Source organism: Ursus arctos, chromosome X (assembly GCF_023065955.2).
Source record: "Ursus arctos isolate Adak ecotype North America chromosome X, UrsArc2.0, whole genome shotgun sequence".
NCBI classification, from domain to species: domain Eukaryota; kingdom Metazoa; phylum Chordata; class Mammalia; order Carnivora; family Ursidae; genus Ursus; species Ursus arctos.
Window position 1 is genome coordinate 118872360 of NC_079873.1, and position 19887 is coordinate 118892246.

A 19887-nucleotide genomic window follows, 5' to 3' on the forward strand; every position below is an offset into this window, starting at 1 on the left:
AAAATACAGGGGCGCCTGGGTGGCTCAATCCGTTAAGCATCTGCCTTTGGCTCAGGTCCTGATCCTGGAGTCCTGGGGTCGAGCCCCGCTTCTGGGGCTCCCTGGTCAGCGGGGGGTCTGCTTCTCCTGCTCCCTCTGCCTCTCCCTCCTCTGGCACACTTGCTCTCTCGCTCTCTCATAAATAAATAAAAAAAAAAATCTTTAAAAAGGGGGGGGGGGCGTCATACAAGATGTGATCCTTGGTGCCTGGCTTCTTAGCATTAAGTTTCCCAGGTTCATCTAGGCTGTAGCAGGGATCAGTACTTCAGTTCTTTACACGGCTATGTATGAGTTCAATAAAAACATCCGTAAATAGCTCTGATTTCAACAAAACACTCAGAAAAAGAAAAACCTCACCCTTTTGTACGAATCACTTTGCAGAAACTCAGGAGTTCTAAACCCGATGTCCACAGTAAAGCTTTACTTCCATCTTACTGCTCCTCTCACTCGAGTATACTCTCAGGTCCCACTTCAAACAGTACTTCTGTGTCCACGTAAGTGTGTTTATGAGATCATTATCGTTCACATGGCAGACCTAGTTAGCTCTTTGCCCAGCTTCGTCTTCCCCATCTCTCTGACACTGCCCCCACCCCCACCGTAAAAACACATTTATAGCCACAGAGAGGTAGAGACAAAGCATAATCTGGGTGTTTCTGGACCTCCTGTCTTTGGACAAAGATCCAGGTCTAAATGACTTCGGTATGTGGAGCATGTGCAGAACGTGTCTGCTACAGTGTAACGCTTTAAATGCTATCATTAACTTTTGTAAGTAACTGGCATTTTATAGTTTTCACCTCCTGAATAAAACTCAAGAATACATTTTTGCCTTATGTTCTTAATGTCCAGATACCTCATTATCTAAACAAGGCAAAATGATGTAACATCGGTTCATCTGTAAAGCAGCGCTGTCTCCACAGCTGAGGACTCTAATATATAAATAAGGAGGGTTTTCCCTTAAAAAGATGGACCGGCCCTTTGCTGGCCATAGAATTTTCCTAGGAAATTCTACCAGGTTTATACTCTAGAATGACCTCAGAAACTGCGGATGACTGCAGCTGGGAAAAGAAAACAAAACTCCCCTCAAGGTCCCCAGCTGTCAATAGTTTCAATTAGCTAAAGAAAACCACAGTACCCCCTTCTCCAGATTTTTATGGTGGTAATAAAAATGAAACGAAGTAATAGGGGCACCTGGCTGGCTCAGTGGGGAGAGTGTGTAACTCCTGATCTCGGAGTTGTGAGTTCGAGCACCACCTTGGAGATAGGGATTACTTAAAAATAAAATCTTTAAAAATTTTTTTAAAAAACTAAAGTGAAACTAAATAATGGATTTTAAACACACACACTCACACGCGTGGGCCAAGCACCACTAGGTAACATTTGCAGTTAGGCACACCACCCCATAATTCCAGCATTAATCAGAACCTGTTACCTATTTTTTTTTCCTCTCGAGTAGGAATGCAGGTGAGAACTTGTCTGTATGGAATGAGCACATTCCACTCATTAAAAACTGATTTCTGCCCTGGATACGACTGCCTCAATATATGAGCACTGTACTAGAAGTAAGCTAGCTGTCCATGATATAGGGAGGGAATTTAAATCTGTAAGGTGGAATCCCTTCACAAGAATATTAATCCTCACCCTCACTACCAACCAGATAAACCACACTAGCAGTTTGGGTTTATGTTCAAAATCACCTTCTAACTAGGTTCCAGAGGACCCAATTTAAGCCACAGGTACCCGAATCACGTAATAATAAAGGAACCAAGGCGTAACGCAATTCTGCTGTACTTGAAAGAGTGCGGTTTCTCTCCCTGCTGAAACCTTTATGTGGTGAAACCTTGAACTGGACTCAGATCCACTTTTGGTTGTCTCTCGTACTTGTTTAATGACAAGTTAAACTGGGCATTTCGTCTTGAACCGAAGCAAGACTAAAGGGGCCACAATCCTATTGCCGCTATGAATAAGCTTCATGATACCCTTTCACAAAAAAGACATCCATACAAACATGAAAGTCATAACTCATTTATTGAATGAATAGTATATGCAAGAATACCAATAAAAGGAAACTAATACTACAAACTACAATTTTGAAAATAAAGCCAATATAACAGGAACAAAATATACATAACATGAGAGGAATGTTTGATTTTGACCCATAATGCATTCCTTATCTTTACAATTAACCTAAATGTCTGTTAGAACAAAACTGTATACCTTGGTCTAACCTTTAGTGCTTTTCAAAAAAGCAACAACATTCTAGAACACTTTTCTTTTTCTTTGAGATATTTAAGATGCACACATTTGTTCAAGTACATAGATTCTGATTCGACAGTAGATCTACATAGCTTGTTATTCTCTTAATATCGTGAGTAGCACGTACTCCTGAGCAAGGACTATCTGAAATTCTAAAACTGCTGATCTTTGAAATAAAATGTATTTCAGTTGTGGGTTTTTAATAAATTGAGATGAAAGTAAAATTCACACCCCCACCCCCCTCCCCCCAGGAACAAAGAGCTCTTATTAAAGTATAGAAACTCAAGTCTATCTTTCTACTCTAAAGAACATTTCTTACTAACAGTTCTGGTAAGGCAATAAATGCTCCAGAATAATCTTCAATATACGCTTGCAAAGATTACACTGTTGAATATCAATAACGAAAACGAAACAAAAATAAAAGGGGGAAAAAAGGAAAGAAAGAAAAGACGCTTCAAAATCTCAAGCTAAAATATGCGTAAAAGCCAGTCATGGCAGTATTGTTTGAAATGATGTACATGTTATATACTTATCAAATAATGTCATGCTTATTAAAACTACAGTTAAGGACTGAAGAGATGAACAGTAAATACACTGCTGAGGTCCATTTTTCTAAATACTCATACCACAATGTAATTACTACCCAGAAGATGATGGCGCTACTTGGGAACGTAAGTACTGTACAATCTTTACATTGTAAGGCACTTTTTACTCAGCATGTGACGAAAACATAGATGGAGAATCAAAGTATTGGAGGTTTACAACCAAAGGTGATTTTTCATGTGACTTCAATTTACATTTCAACTTTTAATGAAAGACTGTTCAGCCAATCACACCACAGTGAGAAAAATAGGTAGCCAGCCACTTATTCTAGCCAACCAAAAGGTAAAGTGCTATTCTGGTTGCTAGTGGCAGAGAAAGGGTTGAAGACACCCATACGAAGTTATACACTTGATTACATAACAGATCCATCGACTGACAGCTCTAGTAGTTGAAGTCTATGACACGATCATTGGCTGGCCACTATTACCCCGGCACCTTCCATTTTTCCTAAAAACATCATTACAGTAGTTGTCCGAAAACGAAGGTGCTCTATTGTTCCGTGGGTAAGTCTATGGCACACAATGTAAAAATGATCAAGACACAGTGATTCAAAGATTTTAAAAGAACAGGCTTCAAGCTGTTGTAAGGAAATAAAGTACAGATCCTTTGGGAAAAGTCACATAGCTTGGTAAACAAACATCTAGATCTGTCGTTGCACTTCAAGTCATGGTGAATTTTGAAAATTCATCACATACACGCACACAAAAAAACCCGATGGCATATTTAGAGCAAAAAGAGAAAAACATATCATAGGGCAACCCCACTAAAGCTAGTTTCCTTCTACAAATAATAAAAGATGGTTAAAATAAAGCAATCATTGAGTCCCTTGATTTAAGTGAATGTGTGAGTACACACTTGACAAATGTGACCTTAAGGGACTAGCAGTTAAAAATAATCGGTCATTAAGCACAGTGTAATTTTCCACCTGTTACATTTTAAAAAATGCTTCTCCATAAGCTGCAGGATATCTCGATGTACAGTCAAGTTAACATGTTATTTCGTATTTGCTAATTTGCTTTAATGTGGTAGGTTAACAAAGAATTCGGAAATCAGCATCCCTACCCTTGGTATTGAGGTGCTATGGTAATATCAGGCAGACCACAACTAAAGTTTTTTGGTTTTGCCATAAGAAATATACAAATGTGCTTCAGCAGGTAAGTGGAAGAAAATATCCCTAGCTAGAAATGCCAGTGTGAAAATCCTCTCTAAACAGCTGGGTTCTTAGGCTTCGAAAAACAACTCTGATGATCAAGAAACCACCACCACGCCCAACCAGAAAAAAAAGGTAGGGCACGAAAGCCTAGTCAATAGATAAGCAAAGCAATGCATGAAAACATTAAAAATATTAAATAATTTTTTAAAAAATAGTGGTCACAAAATGAAAAATAAATACTGTTTTATGCAGACTGTTTTTTTTTTTATTCCTACAGCACATGAGACCTCCTTATGTACTTTGGGCCAATGTATGAAGTGTTCCACACAACAGGGCACTTGAGAGGAACCAGTTTCAGACATGATGGCTGAAGTCCTTAGTGAGTGGTAACCCTTTACATCTTAAAGAGGTTTAATTTGCTGTTGCCAAATCTTAGTTTAAACTTGAAAGCATCCAATCATTTTGCTAGAAGCTCTTGGTAGGACATGATAAGAGAAGAGGTTTACTGTCAAGAGAATTTTGGCATAAGCACTGGAGTTCCCAACTTAAAGTCACCAGTCGCCCGAGTGCATGCTGGTCAGTGAGAACAACTTTAACAGGAACGAAATGAAAAGCTTCAGCACACTTCTTGGAAGAGATTTTTAGCATGTGCTGTCAAAGCCAAGAGAGAAAGAAGGTTCTCTTCATTTCTAGCCTCCGTTACTTGAGTGTGAAAAACAAAATCACAAATTCCCATGTGTTGCCGCCAGAGGCGTGTTTGCACTGCACAGCGCAAGTCGCTTATGCTTTCCCTTGAGCACGAGTCCACTGAACAAACTTAGACACTCTAAACAGTAGAACTTTGTTCAGTCCAGAAATATAGCTTACTTCATTTCAATGTCTGCTGTAACTGTTGACACTATACACAGGGTTAATAGTGTTTCATTTGCTTCCCAGAAACTGCAAACTACAGCTACGTAATATCAACGTGTCAAATTCTGCCATCTAGTGCAGGCTCATAAAACAAACAAGACGTGTTTAGGCAGTTCAATGAAGGATCTAAGAGTTGGGCAGTAAAAAGTTACAAACCCTTTTTGATTTTAGAAAACAGTGAAAAAAGAATAGTAGTTATGGATGTCTTATTCATTCCCAGTTTTCTAACTCTGTCCCATGAACCTGTTTAAAAGATGATAAAAAATTGTAAAATATGATGCTTGAGGGGAACACAATAAATATAATGTTACTGAGGAGCGAGAACATCTTATTGGTTCGACATTACAACTACACTTATAGATAAAGTGGATAGCTTGTTTTTACTATTACAAAATCAGCTAGTTAAAAAAAACACTACGCAAGCCTACACAGTCCTTTAGCATTCTAGTTAACATGCTGAACTAAACATAATAGCGTTAAAAATCATACTGCGTATACCATTACTCCAACACGTGTGTATCAGCGAGTATTGTATCCTGACAACAGATCCGACATAAGTAACTTTCATACCTAGTTTCCATTAAGTTGCTGCTGAGTTAGTTGTTGCTGGTCAATTTCTACTTTTCCCCGGCTTTTACTCTCTCGTTCCTCATCTTCTTCATCTCTCTCATCATTTCCACTATGATTTTTACAATATAGTCTACAATGATGAAAGATAAAAATCTCAAAATGTTTTGTCGCTGTTGACGAGAATATATTTATGTCATTAGTAGATGAGGTTGGTGCCCATTTAAAATAAGGGTTTCCTCATCCACGCTTTTTAACAATGCTACAATTACTTACAGGTCCATTTCTATCTAAACGACAGGAAAGCACTCTATTAATGAGAACATAAAAAGTTCATCTGAAAGAAAACCTCTGGATTAGAAGTTGTCACATACGCCCAAAGATGAGGCAATTCTTCATTTTGCCCATTGAGATTAAAAATAAAGCGTCCAGCCAACTTGAAAATATAAACTTGCAGGTATAAAGATGAAATAGTGAAATTCTAGGTTTCAGATACAGAATTCAAAAGCACATTTTAGGAAATAATATAAATTCTATATATACTGCGGCTTTCTGTCCATATTTCATGAAACATTTTTATTCAAACTCCTCAAAATGTCTTTTCATCATTAGTGTCCTGGCCCTTCATGAGCCCCCTAACAGTTTGCCAGGCCCTGCACTTGGCTTGGTCTCTCTTGATCTAGACTGGCTCCTCCAACTTCTTTGCTTCCCATGACACTGACTTTATGGGAAAAATTAGACCACTACCTTTTCAACTATACCATTCTGGATTTGTCTAACTGGTACTGTTTTATTTGGTTCTCTCTTAGCCCCTATTTCCTATAAACTGAAATTAGGTCTAAGGGCTTGGTCAGCTCTAGGTCCAACTTTTCCTTGCTAGTCCAGGGTATTTGATAGGGGACCCTGCATACTTCAGGAGGCATGTTAATTTCAAAATGCCCCACTATTAGTGACGCTGTTGGATCACTTGGTTAAAGTGGTGGTGATAGCCAGATTTCTGCATTGTACAGGTAGGGTTTCCCCTTTAAAATCAGCAAATAGCCTCTGGAGTGATACTTCCGACATCAGGCTGTTCTGACAACCTTTTAGGTGGGTATGTACACTGTTTACTTGACATTCATTGTTTTTAATAAAAATAGCAATGTGCGTTATTTAGGACAAGGGTGTAGGGAGGCAAATTAATGTATATGTACCAATATGTGTTTTATAGTTAACCACCCCACCAAAATCAACAGGTGAGCTGATCTCAGCTCAGTTTTAGGTCAATTATATACAAGATGACAAGATCAAACAATGCTTTAAAAATGTTCAGTGGGTGCCCTCTTGTGGTCAGCAATAGATAAGACATTCATATATGAATTCTTCTGACACAAATGACCTAAAACTTTAGGTTTAACAGGAAGTTTCTAACCTGTGAGTAGAATAAAAGGTGGGGAGGAGGGAGGGTAGCAACAATAGCAACTGACTTCCGACCTAGTTTTGCTTCTTTTTTTATTCTTAAAACATTGTCAATTATTTCCAAAGAGCAATGGAGAATTTGTACTCTTCAAACGCTACATACTGGGAATCACTTAAAAACAAACCAACAACCTGAGTTCAGTATCAAGAGTGAATTCCTTTAGAGTGCACCTATAAAGTGTCTTCCTCCAAAATATAACCTGAATTAAGCCTTTGAGCCAACTTCTAAATTACGGGGTAGAGAAACAAGGTGAACGGCATCATGAAAAAGCAAAAAGATAAATCTAGAATGTGGGACTTTCACAGGACGACTTATCAGGGTTTTGCAACAAGTAGGGGGGCAAGGCGGGGTGGAGTGGGGATTGCTCTATATTGAGAGACTTATGAGACATATCCATTAAATGCAGTGTAGGGACTTTGTACGTATTGAGATTTGAACAAATTGGGTCTAAAAAGGCATTTCCAAGACAACTGGAGAAATGTGAACGTGGACTTGGGAGATTAAGAACTTCCTGTTAATTTTACAAAGTGTGATAATGGCATAGTGATACTGAAGTCCGTAGGGATACAATGACAAGAGGTGTGGGGTTCTGCTTTAGCAGATCTCAGAAGAAAAACAACAGATGAAAGCAAGTGTGGAAATAACTTGGGAGCTGCTGAGATGGGGAGCTGCTACGCTATCCTATTTTCGTATACTTTTGAAATTTTTCAGTAAGAGGTTTTTCTAAAAGGATGAGCCCTTTGTTGTTAAAATAGATTTTAATCTTTTAATGGGATCATTTTCACTCCTATAGGCCCATTATGTGTCCTTCTCCAATCTAGACACCAAGACCACAGGTGTCACCCAGTCAGACAAGACCCCTGTCACAAAATTTACTTTTTTATGGTGGGGGACTTTTTAGAAACATACATATTTTTAAAAGCTTAGTAATACAACAGAGACAATCAGGATAAGCAGAATCACTATGTAATGTTCCCTCGCCTTTTTAAGGAACAAATACATTTAATCTAATGAATAGATTAACGTAATAATTTAATGAGTATATTCAGGATCCAGAAGGAGCCAGTAAAGAAGGAAAGCCACACGTAGGAGAGGGAAGCCACTTCATTCAGAACTATTTCTCCTTGCATTTCCTCCTATTTGTGCATTCTTCTATCCCCAAACTCCTTGCATATAGACTCTCATTTGAACTCAATAGTCTCTATGAAGAAATCTGGAATCAGCACCATAAGCAGATTTTAGAAACAAATTTCAATGCGAAAAAATAAAAAGTAATTCAAATTATTGTGGATCCCAGTGTAAATATTTTCTTTAGAGATGGTCACTGCAACATGGTTTTCTAATAGCTAAAGAATAAAAGCCATCTGAATGTCTAAAAAAGGAATCGATTAAACTGATAGACCCGTATGATGGAATACTATGCAACCATTAAAATGGTGATGTGAAACTTTAATGTCACAGAAAAATATGTCTCAGATATAGCAAGTGGAAAACAGATTATGAAAGTGTATATAAGAAAATATTTTTATAAATAAATGCATACACGCAATAACATAAATGTCTAGAAAATATTCTGAAAGATTTAAAATTCTCTGCTGGCAGAATTAAAGTTCACATTAAGCTTTTGCCCCCTTCTCTTTATTTTCCATTTTTTCCCCAAAATGAAAATGGATAACTATGACAATATCTAAATAGAGCTGAAATTTAAATACAGTAATTTTCCACATACCTGATTTCAGATGTTTAACATGGGCCTGTTATTTTTAAATATTAATGCTACGTCAACAAATTACTTACAAAAATATTCAACCACTGAACTGTACAGAGTACAAAACTGCTAAACAGTAAGTTGTATACAGAATATAAAATCGCTTTTCTTCCATCCCCATGCAATGAATGAGGTAACAACTGTTAAGTTGTTGAATGTGCCCCTCGGAAACTCCTGTATAATGACACGTATCTTGTACACATGTATTTTTTATATGCCAAAACAGATCATACAACTTGGTTGGTCTACTTTGCTTGACCATAGAATACCGCTCCGTGACTTTCCACATGGATCTACTTCAATCTTTAATTGCTGCAGAGTATTCCATTAAATGCATGTACTAGAACTTGAGTCTCTTGATAGACATTCTGTTTTGGGCTTGATTTTTACTATTGCGGGTGAAAGGCTAAAATCCTTTTCCCATTTCACTTTTGGTTAACTCTAACTATTCCCCTGGCAACTAAGCAAAAATCGGCATGGCATGTCCACCTCTTTACGAAGCTGCTACCCCCCCCCCCCCGGCTAGTAGACGGTAGTTGGATTGGGTGAATTATATTCTGATGAGCCGTATCTCTGGCCCTGTGTGGTGCGACCTGAAATGACCTATGCCTATATAACCACACTGTAACAGGTGCTGGCTCCAATGGGGTAGGAGGCTTTTAAGGCAGGGTGGATCCCCTGTGAATCCAAACTTCCTGGGCCTGCATTCTACTGCTACTCTGACTGCTGCAAGCACTCTCTGGACATATCAGATGTTGCCCTGCTGGCCAGCTGCGGGTCCCGTCTGTATCCCCGAGCAGACTGATGCGTCTGTGCTCATCCCACCAATCCGAAGTACAGGTGAGTAAAGAGGATGCCCTAGTGGGTAGTGCAGCTATCACTGATGGGGCAATGGAACTGCCTGCACGTACATCTCTGTGCTGTTTTCTGCTCACTTCCCCGGCAGAAATCCCTACGAAGCAGACTAGAAGCAAAATACATACATTACTTTGTGAAAGGCTGTGGTCTCCAATGCGAAATTGCTCTCCTAAATCGTACCAAGTTACATTCTAACTCACTACCAGATGCGAATGCCCAGGTCTCTAGAACATAGCTGATACGTGAATCCTACTAATCTCTGGCTATCGGATAGGCAAAAACTGGTAAGATCTTGTTTTAATTTGCATTTCTTCCATTACTAAGAAGGGTGAACGGCTTTTTACATGATTATAACCCATGGCTAGTTCTCCTATAAACTGCCTTTTTGTGTCCTTTGCCCCTTTTTTTTTTTTAACCCCAAACTGGGCTGTTTTTCTTAAGGATTTGGAGTTCTCTTTAGCCTAATTTTAATGTAGTCAAAAATTCTGAGTTTCCTATCATGCTTAGAAAGGTCATCTGTACTCAACAGATTCTAGAAAATTTCTCCTACATTTTCTGTTTTACTTAGGATTAGATTTTTAACCTATCGAGGATGTATTCTGGGGTACAGTCTGAGGTAAGGGTTCAAATTGTTTTCTAAATGGAGTCAACTACATAAACTGTATAGAGATCAGATACGACTAAGCCATCCTGTCTCCACAGATCTAGTACTACTGAAATTACCCAACAAAGACATGGATCTGTCTCCTGTGATCTTTGTCACTGTGCCAGTACCAGTTTTAGTTACTAGGTAACTGGGTTTGATATCTAACAGAGGATTTCTCCTCTTGATCTCATTAAAATTGTTCTTGGCTGTACGTGATCAAGACTAGTTCACTATCCCAGTACCTATTTTTCCCCTTCCCTTTGTAGCATTGAACCAGATTTGGGTGGCAATGTGCCCACCAGGGGTGCATTTCCCAGCGCCCCTTGGATAGGTGACTGAGATGCTAAGCAGAAGTGTGCGTGGAACTTCCAGGAAGGAGGATTCAAAACCCATCAGCTGGAGGAATTGCTACTCCGTCCTTCCACTTTCCTTTGCTCCCACTTCCTCCTGCTGCCTACGGAAGGACACCCCAAGGATGAGAGAGCAGAGAGATGGCAATCTGGGTCCCTGATGACACGGAGAAGAGCCTAACACATCTGGACTGCTCTCCTTGGGACATCTTGCAGGGGAGAAACAAATTTCTATCTTGTTTAAGCTTCTAGTTCTTCCCTGTTCATAAGGTAACTTAATCATTACCAGTAGAAAATAATATCCCATTCGTTCTCCTAGATAAAACCATCAATATTTGGTATTTCATTAAAATTGTATTCGATGTATAGATTAATTTGAGGAGAATAGGTATCTTTGACTAGTGAGTAACTTTTCATCAAGGAACATAATATATTTTACTATCCATTTGGGTCCTGTATAAAACGCCATTTTAAAAAAAAAGGTTCAACTTTGGCGTGCGTATGTGTGTGGGGAAGGGGTGGAGGGTGACGTTTTTCCTTTCCATTTTCTAACTAGTTGGTACTGGAATTGTTTTTAAAACTTTATCTCATATTCAGCAACCTTACTGAGCTCTTATTAATTTTAGTACATGGAGTTGGTCCCTTTGGATTTTCTTGGTAGACAATGACATCGATAACAAATATTGACAATTTTATTTGGCTCCTTCATGGTATTTATCATACATTTTTTCTTCCTTTTCTTGTTGCACCCGCTTAACCCTCCAGAAGAATGCTGAAAAGTAACACTGGTAGTTGGCACCCTTGTCTCATTCCTGGATCTGAATGAAAGTGTATTGGTGTAGTGGTTCTCAATTATGGGTGAACATGGGAATCACCTGGGCAGTCGTTGAAAAACATGGTTTGGGCCTCAAGCCACGGAATTTAAAATCTCTGAGGGTGGGGCCCAGGCATGAACATTTTTAAGGAGGGCCCTATCCACCCTCAGGTGGTTCTGAGGCTCAGCCCTGGCTAAGAACCACTGTCCCTTTACTTTAACACTTCGCTCTTTGCTGTTGTCTTCTCATAAGTGCTCCATTAGGACTCCTCGCTTCCCAAGGGCACTCTTGGCACTGCACTTTAAAATTCAGAAATGGATGCTGAATGCTATCAAATGCCTTTTCACCATCCACCAGGAAGGTGATAGGATCTTTCTGTCTCTATTAATGACAATGGATCACATTCATATATTTCCTAATTTTGAACAGTCTTTAAATTGTTAGAAGACAGCACTGGATTTGATTTTCTAACATTTTATTTAGGACTTTGGTATATTATTTATAAAAGTAAGATTGGTCTATAGTTTTCTTACTTGTTTTTGTTTTAAATGCTATCTTTGTCAGGCTTGGTCTCATAGTTATATAAAGTTTTGTAGAAGGAACCAAGTTTTTCATCTTTTGCTATGTGCTGGACCCCTTTAAACAGTATTGGAATTCTGTTCCTTAAAGGCTTTATAGAACTCACCTGAAAAACAGCTCTGCCTTTATTACTAAACAAAGTTTGGCAAATTTAAATAGCATTAGCACCTCATCCAGTCACCCAAATACGTGGTGACTGTTTATACAAACTGCTTTGTACACAGAATAGTTTACTCATTGGTTTACTGCATCCTGGGAATGTAAGGAAGTGCTTTACAACTCGCAAAGGCAAGTTGAAAAATCCACGGATCCCCACCAACTTATTCTCCATTCAATCAAATGGAACCATTATAGATGTGCATTGATATGGAAGACCCAGAAAACAGAGGGTAACATGTAATCCCAACTCTCCCAACCTTTTGCCTTCCTCATTCTTCCAAGAGTGTCTTTGGCCTGCTATCTTCACAAATATACCCTACTCTAAGCCACCACGAATCCTCACCTGGACCCTGAGCAGGAGTCCCCTACCTCACCTTCCCATTTGCACCCTTGCTTCTGTCCCCCGCTTAGGGCCTTGCACATGCTGTTCCCTCTGCCTAAAACACTGTCCCAATGCCCACCTTGATCTTCACCCAAGAAGGTCAAGCTCTTCAGCTCAAGCTCTATTTCCCTAAGGAAATTCCTAAACACTCTCCAGTACAGACTAAGTCAGGTCCTCCTCGTTACATGCTCTCACAGCGCCTTGTAATGTATCCTTTCTAGCACTTAAGTAGACTGTAAATGTAGATTTATTTATGTGGTCATTTAATATGTCTCTCCCACCAGACTACAGGCTTCACGAGGACATGGTCTGTGCCTCTACTGATCACTCTTGCACGCCCAGCTCCTAGCACAAAACCTGGCTCTTAGTAAGCATGATGCATACTGGCTGAATGAATGCGAATCTAGGGATGTGTAGTCAGAGGAAAACGCCAATCGTCGCACTTGTTTCTTTCTGTAGAGTCCTAAGTATTCTACACTTGGCTAAATACCACCTAGGAAAAGTGACCAAGTAAACTAATGCCATCTATTTAAGGGCAGTTACTTACTGACAAGTTTAGGAAAATGGACAATTGTTGTTCTCTTACTTGTAAATTCCTCGTGACATATTTTCAATGTATTTAGCTTTGTCTTGTACTCCACAGTGGTAATGGTAAGTCTTAACACAGGCTTTTATTTCACATCCAATAGTAGCACCGGGCTGACTGCAAAGTGTACATTTCTGTTTAAGGGAAGAGAAAGAATAATCATAAGCAGTATTTCAAAGTTTTTGCAACCTTATTTATTCTATTTTAGCCATATTTCAGCCAAACATTCTAGTTTACAAAGGAAACAGCCAGTTTTCTATGGAAAAAAGAGTACACTGAACTTATTGTTTAGCATATCTGTCAAATCGTGCTGCAGTTTAAACCGTACTTTGATAGACTTTCTGATATTAAGTCACTCCCCGATGTCTCCATTATTTACCTATACTAACTAACCTTCGAAGATCTGACATCTAAGCATAAGTAAGACATTCCTCAATACTGCCAAACACGAAAGAATTACATTCTATATTTCAGTGGTTGGCGGCTTCTCCTCCCTGGGAGCAGTCCCTTTTCTATGATGACTGAAGAATGAGAAGACAGGAAAGCAACTCCCCACCAAGCGGGACTGCTACCAAGTAGGTAAAAGGGCAGAGGGAGGCTAAAGGGGCTGAAATCTTTTCAAGACATCACAACTTGGCCTCGATCAGCCTTGCCTCAAGAATGTTCTGAGATTAAAAGGTGGTTGTTGACAAAAGGGTTTCATAGTTAAGTAAGTTTGAGGAATGCTAGTTTTAAACAGATTGCTTGATTGTAGAACTTCTCACAGCCTTTCTGCAAGGAGGGTATAGTAAATAGTTCCCAAATTATTGAACTCCAGATGCCCTTGTATTTTCGGAGGGGTGGGGGAGCATCTTGACAGACTACTTTCCTTTGGAGCCCACTTGGGAAAGTGCTAGGTTGGTGTTTACGTGAACATTCAACCGTGCAGAGGTGAATAATTTGACCAGGAGCATTGAACTGTCATCCTCGTCACCTATTCGGACTTCAGCTGTACGACACAACAACGCTGCTTGGTATAGTAGGTGGAAGACACTTTTCCCTTCTATTGTTTTAGTACTATACATTCCGATTTAAAAGACTTTCATTTCTAAAAGAGTAATCAATGTATCCAAACTGAACTGGATTTAAATGGAACAGGTAACATCAACAATCTTCACACCTTCAAAAATGCAGCTCCACAAAGAAAGGGTCATCTCTAATGGCTTCAGATAAAGCTCACCAACATCTGAAACCACGGGATGAAAGACTGGAGGGGAACTTCACAACAGTGGGGGGAGGGATTAGACTCACCACCTGAATCCAAGGATCAGACATTATGACTAGTCTGATGTGATAAAATATGGATGATATAGTCCCACCTGTGAAGTATTCTTACCCCCAAAAATCTTGAAACTGAATCTAATCAAGCCTTTACATCTAACTTCCACTTTAAAAGAAAATCTGGCGGATAGAGGGACAAGTTAAATGGCATCATGAATAAGCAAACAGACAGACAAAACGTGGGATATTCTACAGGACAATTAATTCATTTTCTTCAACAAGCCAATGGCATACGACAAAACAAAAACAGAAACAAAGACAAGGAGAGGGGGAAGTGCCCTAGGTTACATTAAGGATATAGAACAACCAAATGCAATGTGTGATCCTCCTTTGGATTCTGATTCACACAAATCAACTTTAAAGATGCTTTTGAGACAATTGGGGAAATACAAATACGAACTGGGTATTAAATGACACTGAGAACTCATTGTTAATTCATAAGGTGTAATGACATTGTGGTTAGGTAAGAAAATGTCCAACTTTTAAGAGATACATACTGAAATAATGTAGAGGTGAAATGATATGAAGTCTCAGCTCTGCTTTAAAACACTTCAAGCAACAAGAATAAAAGGCATAGATGAAGCGAGTGCCGCAAATTCTTGATAACTGATGGGTCAAGGTGATGGACAGACGTGTGTTACTAGTCTTTCTAATTTTGAGATGTTTGAAAATTTTCACAATAAAAAAATTTTTAAATTCAAGTCATCTCTAGAGACAATTGCGGTCTTAAAGAAAAGATTTTGCATTCCATTGACATTTTATAATATTCATCAACTGTAAAGGAGTAAGTGATCAATAAAGATGCCAATATTTCTTAAAGCTATTTATTAGTAATTCAGTATGTTTAAAAACATGAGACTTAGGCACATCTTATAAAGAAAACTTTAAGGCTATGATAAACATTTTTAAGAGACATAACTGAGTATGTGAACTTTAAACAGAAGGCTCCGAAAAAAATCTTTTCCTTTTATTTGAAAAAGAAAAAAAAGAATGAATAACAACATGGGGAAGTTCCCGATGCTCTATTAGGATTATGGAACTGTTCTTTAAGCAAGCTGAAATAATAGTAACATTTTAAACTAAGTAATGTGTGTCACATTTCACATCTTCATTTATTTTATTAAAAGACCCTCAGATACCCTGAAATATAAATCTCAGTGTAATTCTCTTAAGTAATGAAGTTACATAGAAAGAGGAATAAGTTCCAGAAACATCAGCATCCTTTATTATATTACAAATAAGTCAAATATATACTTGCTTTAACATATGGACTACTTTATATTAAATGTCTTAATGACTGGATAAATTTGAGATGTGTTCTAAATTTAAAGCAGAAAGTCAGAAGAGTAACGTTGCATAGCATAAATATAAAACCACAGACCATTCTTTTTCCTCGCTTAATCTCCTGAAGTACAGTTTTAATATCAAAATCTCCAAATTCTGCTCTTGATGTTGTTGTGAGCTGGACTGTGCCAGAAGAAAATAACTAGAAAAGAAAAATACAGGAACATTTAATGTTCAGAATCCTTGTGAGAAAAAGATTAAACAACAAAATAACAAATGTGTTCTATTACTTCAATACCCTAAGAGAACTTTTCCTTAAAAATCAAGTACCGACTCAAGTATTTTTAAATACATTCATATGTCTGATTAAAATATAACCCAAAATAAGGACAATAGCGACGCCTGGGTGGAGCAGTCTGTTGAGCGTCTGGCTCTGAGTTTCGGCTCAGGTCATGATCTCAGGGTCGTGGGATCGAGCCCCACGTCCGGCTCTGCACTTGGTGGGGAGTCTGCTTCTCTCCCTCTGCCCCTCCGTGCGCATGCGTTCTCTTTCTCTCTCTCTCTCTCAAATAAATAAATAAATAAATAAATCTTTAATTAAAAAAAAAAGGACAATAAAACACAACTAGTACTGCCAGTGTGGAGCCAAGATTAAATATTTCATTCAACAGTGAAGATTTCAACAGTGTTACCCTGTCATCTCCATTGTTTTATGTTTCCACAAAGTTTTAAAAAATAGTTTAAATAGGCAAATTTCAACCACAGATGCAGACTGGAATTACCTGGGGATTTTTTTTTTAAACTAGACAGGTTTGGGATATAGTCCGGGGCTGTATATTTTGGAAAAAGCTCCCCAGATAAATCTGATCCACATCTCTGGTCAAGAACCTCAGGTATAAAAAACATAATTTAAAAAACCTAATCATAAATGGGATGAATAATTCAATACAATCAAATCCAAAAATGTTTATGTATCCTATGTATGTCAGACCTGAATCTCAGGCTGCAAAGATAGAGCATAGTTCTTCTCTTCAAGGAATTAAGTCTGTTAAGGGAGAGGCTCATAAATGAGTAACTGCAATACGGTGTGTAAAGGACAATGACACAGACAGGTCCTGGGTTACAGCGGAGGCTGAACATGTATCTTCCATGACAAGTATATAAAGCTGAAATTTTTACAGTTATGAAATAGTTAACCATCAATTATCTAGAATATGGTAACTATAATTAAGACTCCTTTAAATCCTACGACATCATAAAGGCTCTATTTTTAAAGCCCTAAGGTCTATGAAGATTTGGGACTATAGGATATACTATTCATAATTCTACACCACTTATGCTGGAGAGAAAGGTGCCCTATTTGGTTACCAGCTAAATGCCTTTCCAAAAAACTTGCGTTTAAAAGCACATAAAAAGAACCATGCTTACCATGCACTTATAATGTGCAGCTGCCTTCTTGGCATTAAATATATGCAGTTTTCCTCTTGCCTCGTTTTCTTCCTCCCCTACATGACAAAATCCACATTTAGGCCTGGTGTCACTAGGGCTGCTTCTATGTGGAGACCTATCTCTCTGCAAATGTAAACGAAAAATAAAACTTAAAAATATGTTATCAGTACCCTCAAGCTTAGTTAACATTTCAAATAATGAGCTTTACCTATAAACACAGTTTAAACGAAATATTCGCAGTGCAACAAAAAGTAAGAACCCCACATTTTTCTACTTACATAGGAACTGCTTTCCATTTCATCTGTTCCATGGGAGGATGTGGACCTGGTATCTTCCGACAGCCCTTTAAAATTAGTTTTTCGTGGCCTTCCTTTGCGACTTTTCTTTTTACTTTTAGGTGATGAGGGCTCCAATTCATGTTCATTAAAACTTTCTTCTAAGTCAGCTGCTTAAAAATGAACAAAAGCTTTACATGGACCAATCTTAAAATAAGCATTAGTTCCTGGGTCCTTAGAATATGCCTTTCTCCTTAGAATGAAATCCCTTCCAGAAATGAGGGGAAATGGTCTGTGGTATGCTCAACACAGCAACCTTACCATTTCATATAAATGTAACAAAAATCAAATACAAAAAAAAAAAAAGTTTTATTATACTCACTGTAAATTATTTCTTTTGAATTTATAATTCTATAAAAATGAGTTTTGGGATCTTGACTGGGCACATAAGTCAGTAAACATTTCAAACTCTGATAAGTCCATTTTTAGAATTAGCTCTTGTATTATTATTATTATTATATTATTATTTTACCATAGGTTTCAAAGAGTTTTCCTTTACACTATTGGTAAAATCAGAACACTTAGCTAGAAAATAAACTTACTATAACTTGGAAAACTAAATGAAAATAAAGTAGGTATATCTGTGCTGTCCAGTATAGCAGCCATGAGCAATCGGTGGCTTTTTACAATTTTAGTTACTTATAATTAAACAAAATCACACCTGCAGCTTCGCGCACTGACCACATTTCAAGTGCTTATTACTACTGGTCACTTGAGGCAAACTGCATCTGTACTGGACATCACAAATAGAGAACGTTTCTATCATCACAAAGAAGTTCTATTAGACATCACTGTTCTAGGATAGCTCCTTTAAACTATCATGAAAATCAAATGATCAAAAAAGCTATGTTGCAAGTTAGTTGTATACTTTAACAGATTAAACAAAATGTATGTAGAAATTTTAGAACTGCATTTCCCAGCAATTTGAAAAGAATTTCTACCATTAATGGAAGGGTGTTTCATTCAGTTATTCACTACAAACATTTTATTTATTGAGTACCTACTGTACATAAGACAATGTATTTAGCGTAAAATGGTATAAAAACCAAATGTTCACTTGTCTTTTAGGGTCAAACTAAAAGTTTTAGGCACCGTTCTAACGCCGCCATTGTTTTTTTCATTTAACATAAATTTTTCCATTCCAGGGACTAAATTCTCAATGTGAAAGCGTATCAACTTTGAATCATAGATTCTAATGTTTCCTAATAAATACTTCAACAGTTTTAATTTTTCGTTTTAGAAATAAAAGCATAGTCATAATGACAAGAAAAGGGTAATTCAATTAGTGTATCCGAATACATAAAACTCAAGGAACTGAAAGCATCAGACTGCTTGCAAAACAGTTGATAAAAATTCTTATCAATGCAACTTCATATAACTACAGTAGGATCTGAGGGAAGAAAAAAGGGGAAAAGGTAGAAGTGGATAGCATTTTACAGGCAACAAGGCAAACTTATGTGGCTACCTCCCTGTGAAGACACAGAAGTCATAGATACCTTCTGATCTTAACATGACAGCAAATTTCCTATCAGAACACATCACCGACTTTAAACATTCAAACTGACAGTTTTTAAGATACAGAATTTCATTAGGGCTGTTAGAATTACTTGCAGTTGCCCCAAATTAAAAATTCTTTAAAATGAAAAATCATAAGCAAATGTTTCAATCATTCGGATACATGTTATACCATACATGTGGTATACATAATATTCTGTTACAATGAAAATAATCACTAACACTGTATCACTACATTCTTTAACACCTTTAGAGAAATTACTTAAGAGATTCTATTATCAGGCCGACATGACTAGTTTTCCACATGGTTTTTTTTTGGGGGGGGTCCTAAATATGGAACCATTCAGTGTAAAATTTTAGGGGACTCTAACAGCAATAGTAAAAATCATAAAAGACTGACAAATTTAACTATATTAAATTTTCAGACCTACATAGCAAAAAAAGTGCTAAAATTAAAAGGCAAACTAGAAAAACCTGCTGTAATTGTGAAAAAGGATCAGTATCCTTATGACATAAACGCATAAGAGATTAAGACCCCAACTGAAAAATGGACCAAGCATATGATCAAATAAGTCACAGAATATAAGTAAACATATAGAAAAATTGACTTCTCTAGAATCCAAGTGTAAATTAAGTGATATATCATTTTCACCTATCAAAATAGCAGACTTTACTTATAAAAAGAAAGAATGACCCAACAAAACATGAGTTAGAAACAAAAATGTAAAAGAAGCCCCACAAAGATACTGAGCTACACCACGCTTCTAGATGAGCGGAATCGACATTAGCATGTCAGCTCTCACTAACCTAATTAATGCAACTCTGATCAAATGGTTGATCCCACAGTTTTCTGAA

At 37.7% G+C, this 19887-nt stretch overlaps 1 protein-coding gene across 4 annotated transcripts in view; it reads right to left on the minus strand.

Annotated features, from left to right (window-relative positions):
- Nucleotides 1-2045: 2045 nt before the first annotated feature.
- The window catches only part of PHF6 (PHD finger protein 6), a 44712-nt gene continuing 26870 nt past the window's right edge, over nt 2046-19887 (minus strand). For 2 of the 4 annotated variants that reach the window (XM_048213581.2, XM_048213583.2), the window contains 6 exons: nt 17461-17627; nt 17162-17305; nt 15831-15935; nt 13130-13263; nt 5531-5660; nt 2046-5203 (listed from right to left, as the gene is read on the minus strand). In XM_048213581.2, coding sequence (XP_048069538.1) covers nt 5531-5660; nt 13130-13263; nt 15831-15935; nt 17162-17305; nt 17461-17627 — 680 coding nt within the window. In that variant the 3' untranslated portion in view covers nt 2046-5203. Of the gene's footprint in view, nt 5204-5530; nt 5661-13129; nt 13264-15830; nt 15936-17161; nt 17306-17460; nt 17631-19887 lie in introns of all 4 variants that reach the window. The other 2 variants (XM_048213582.2, XM_026520621.4) reach the window with 1 other exon arrangement.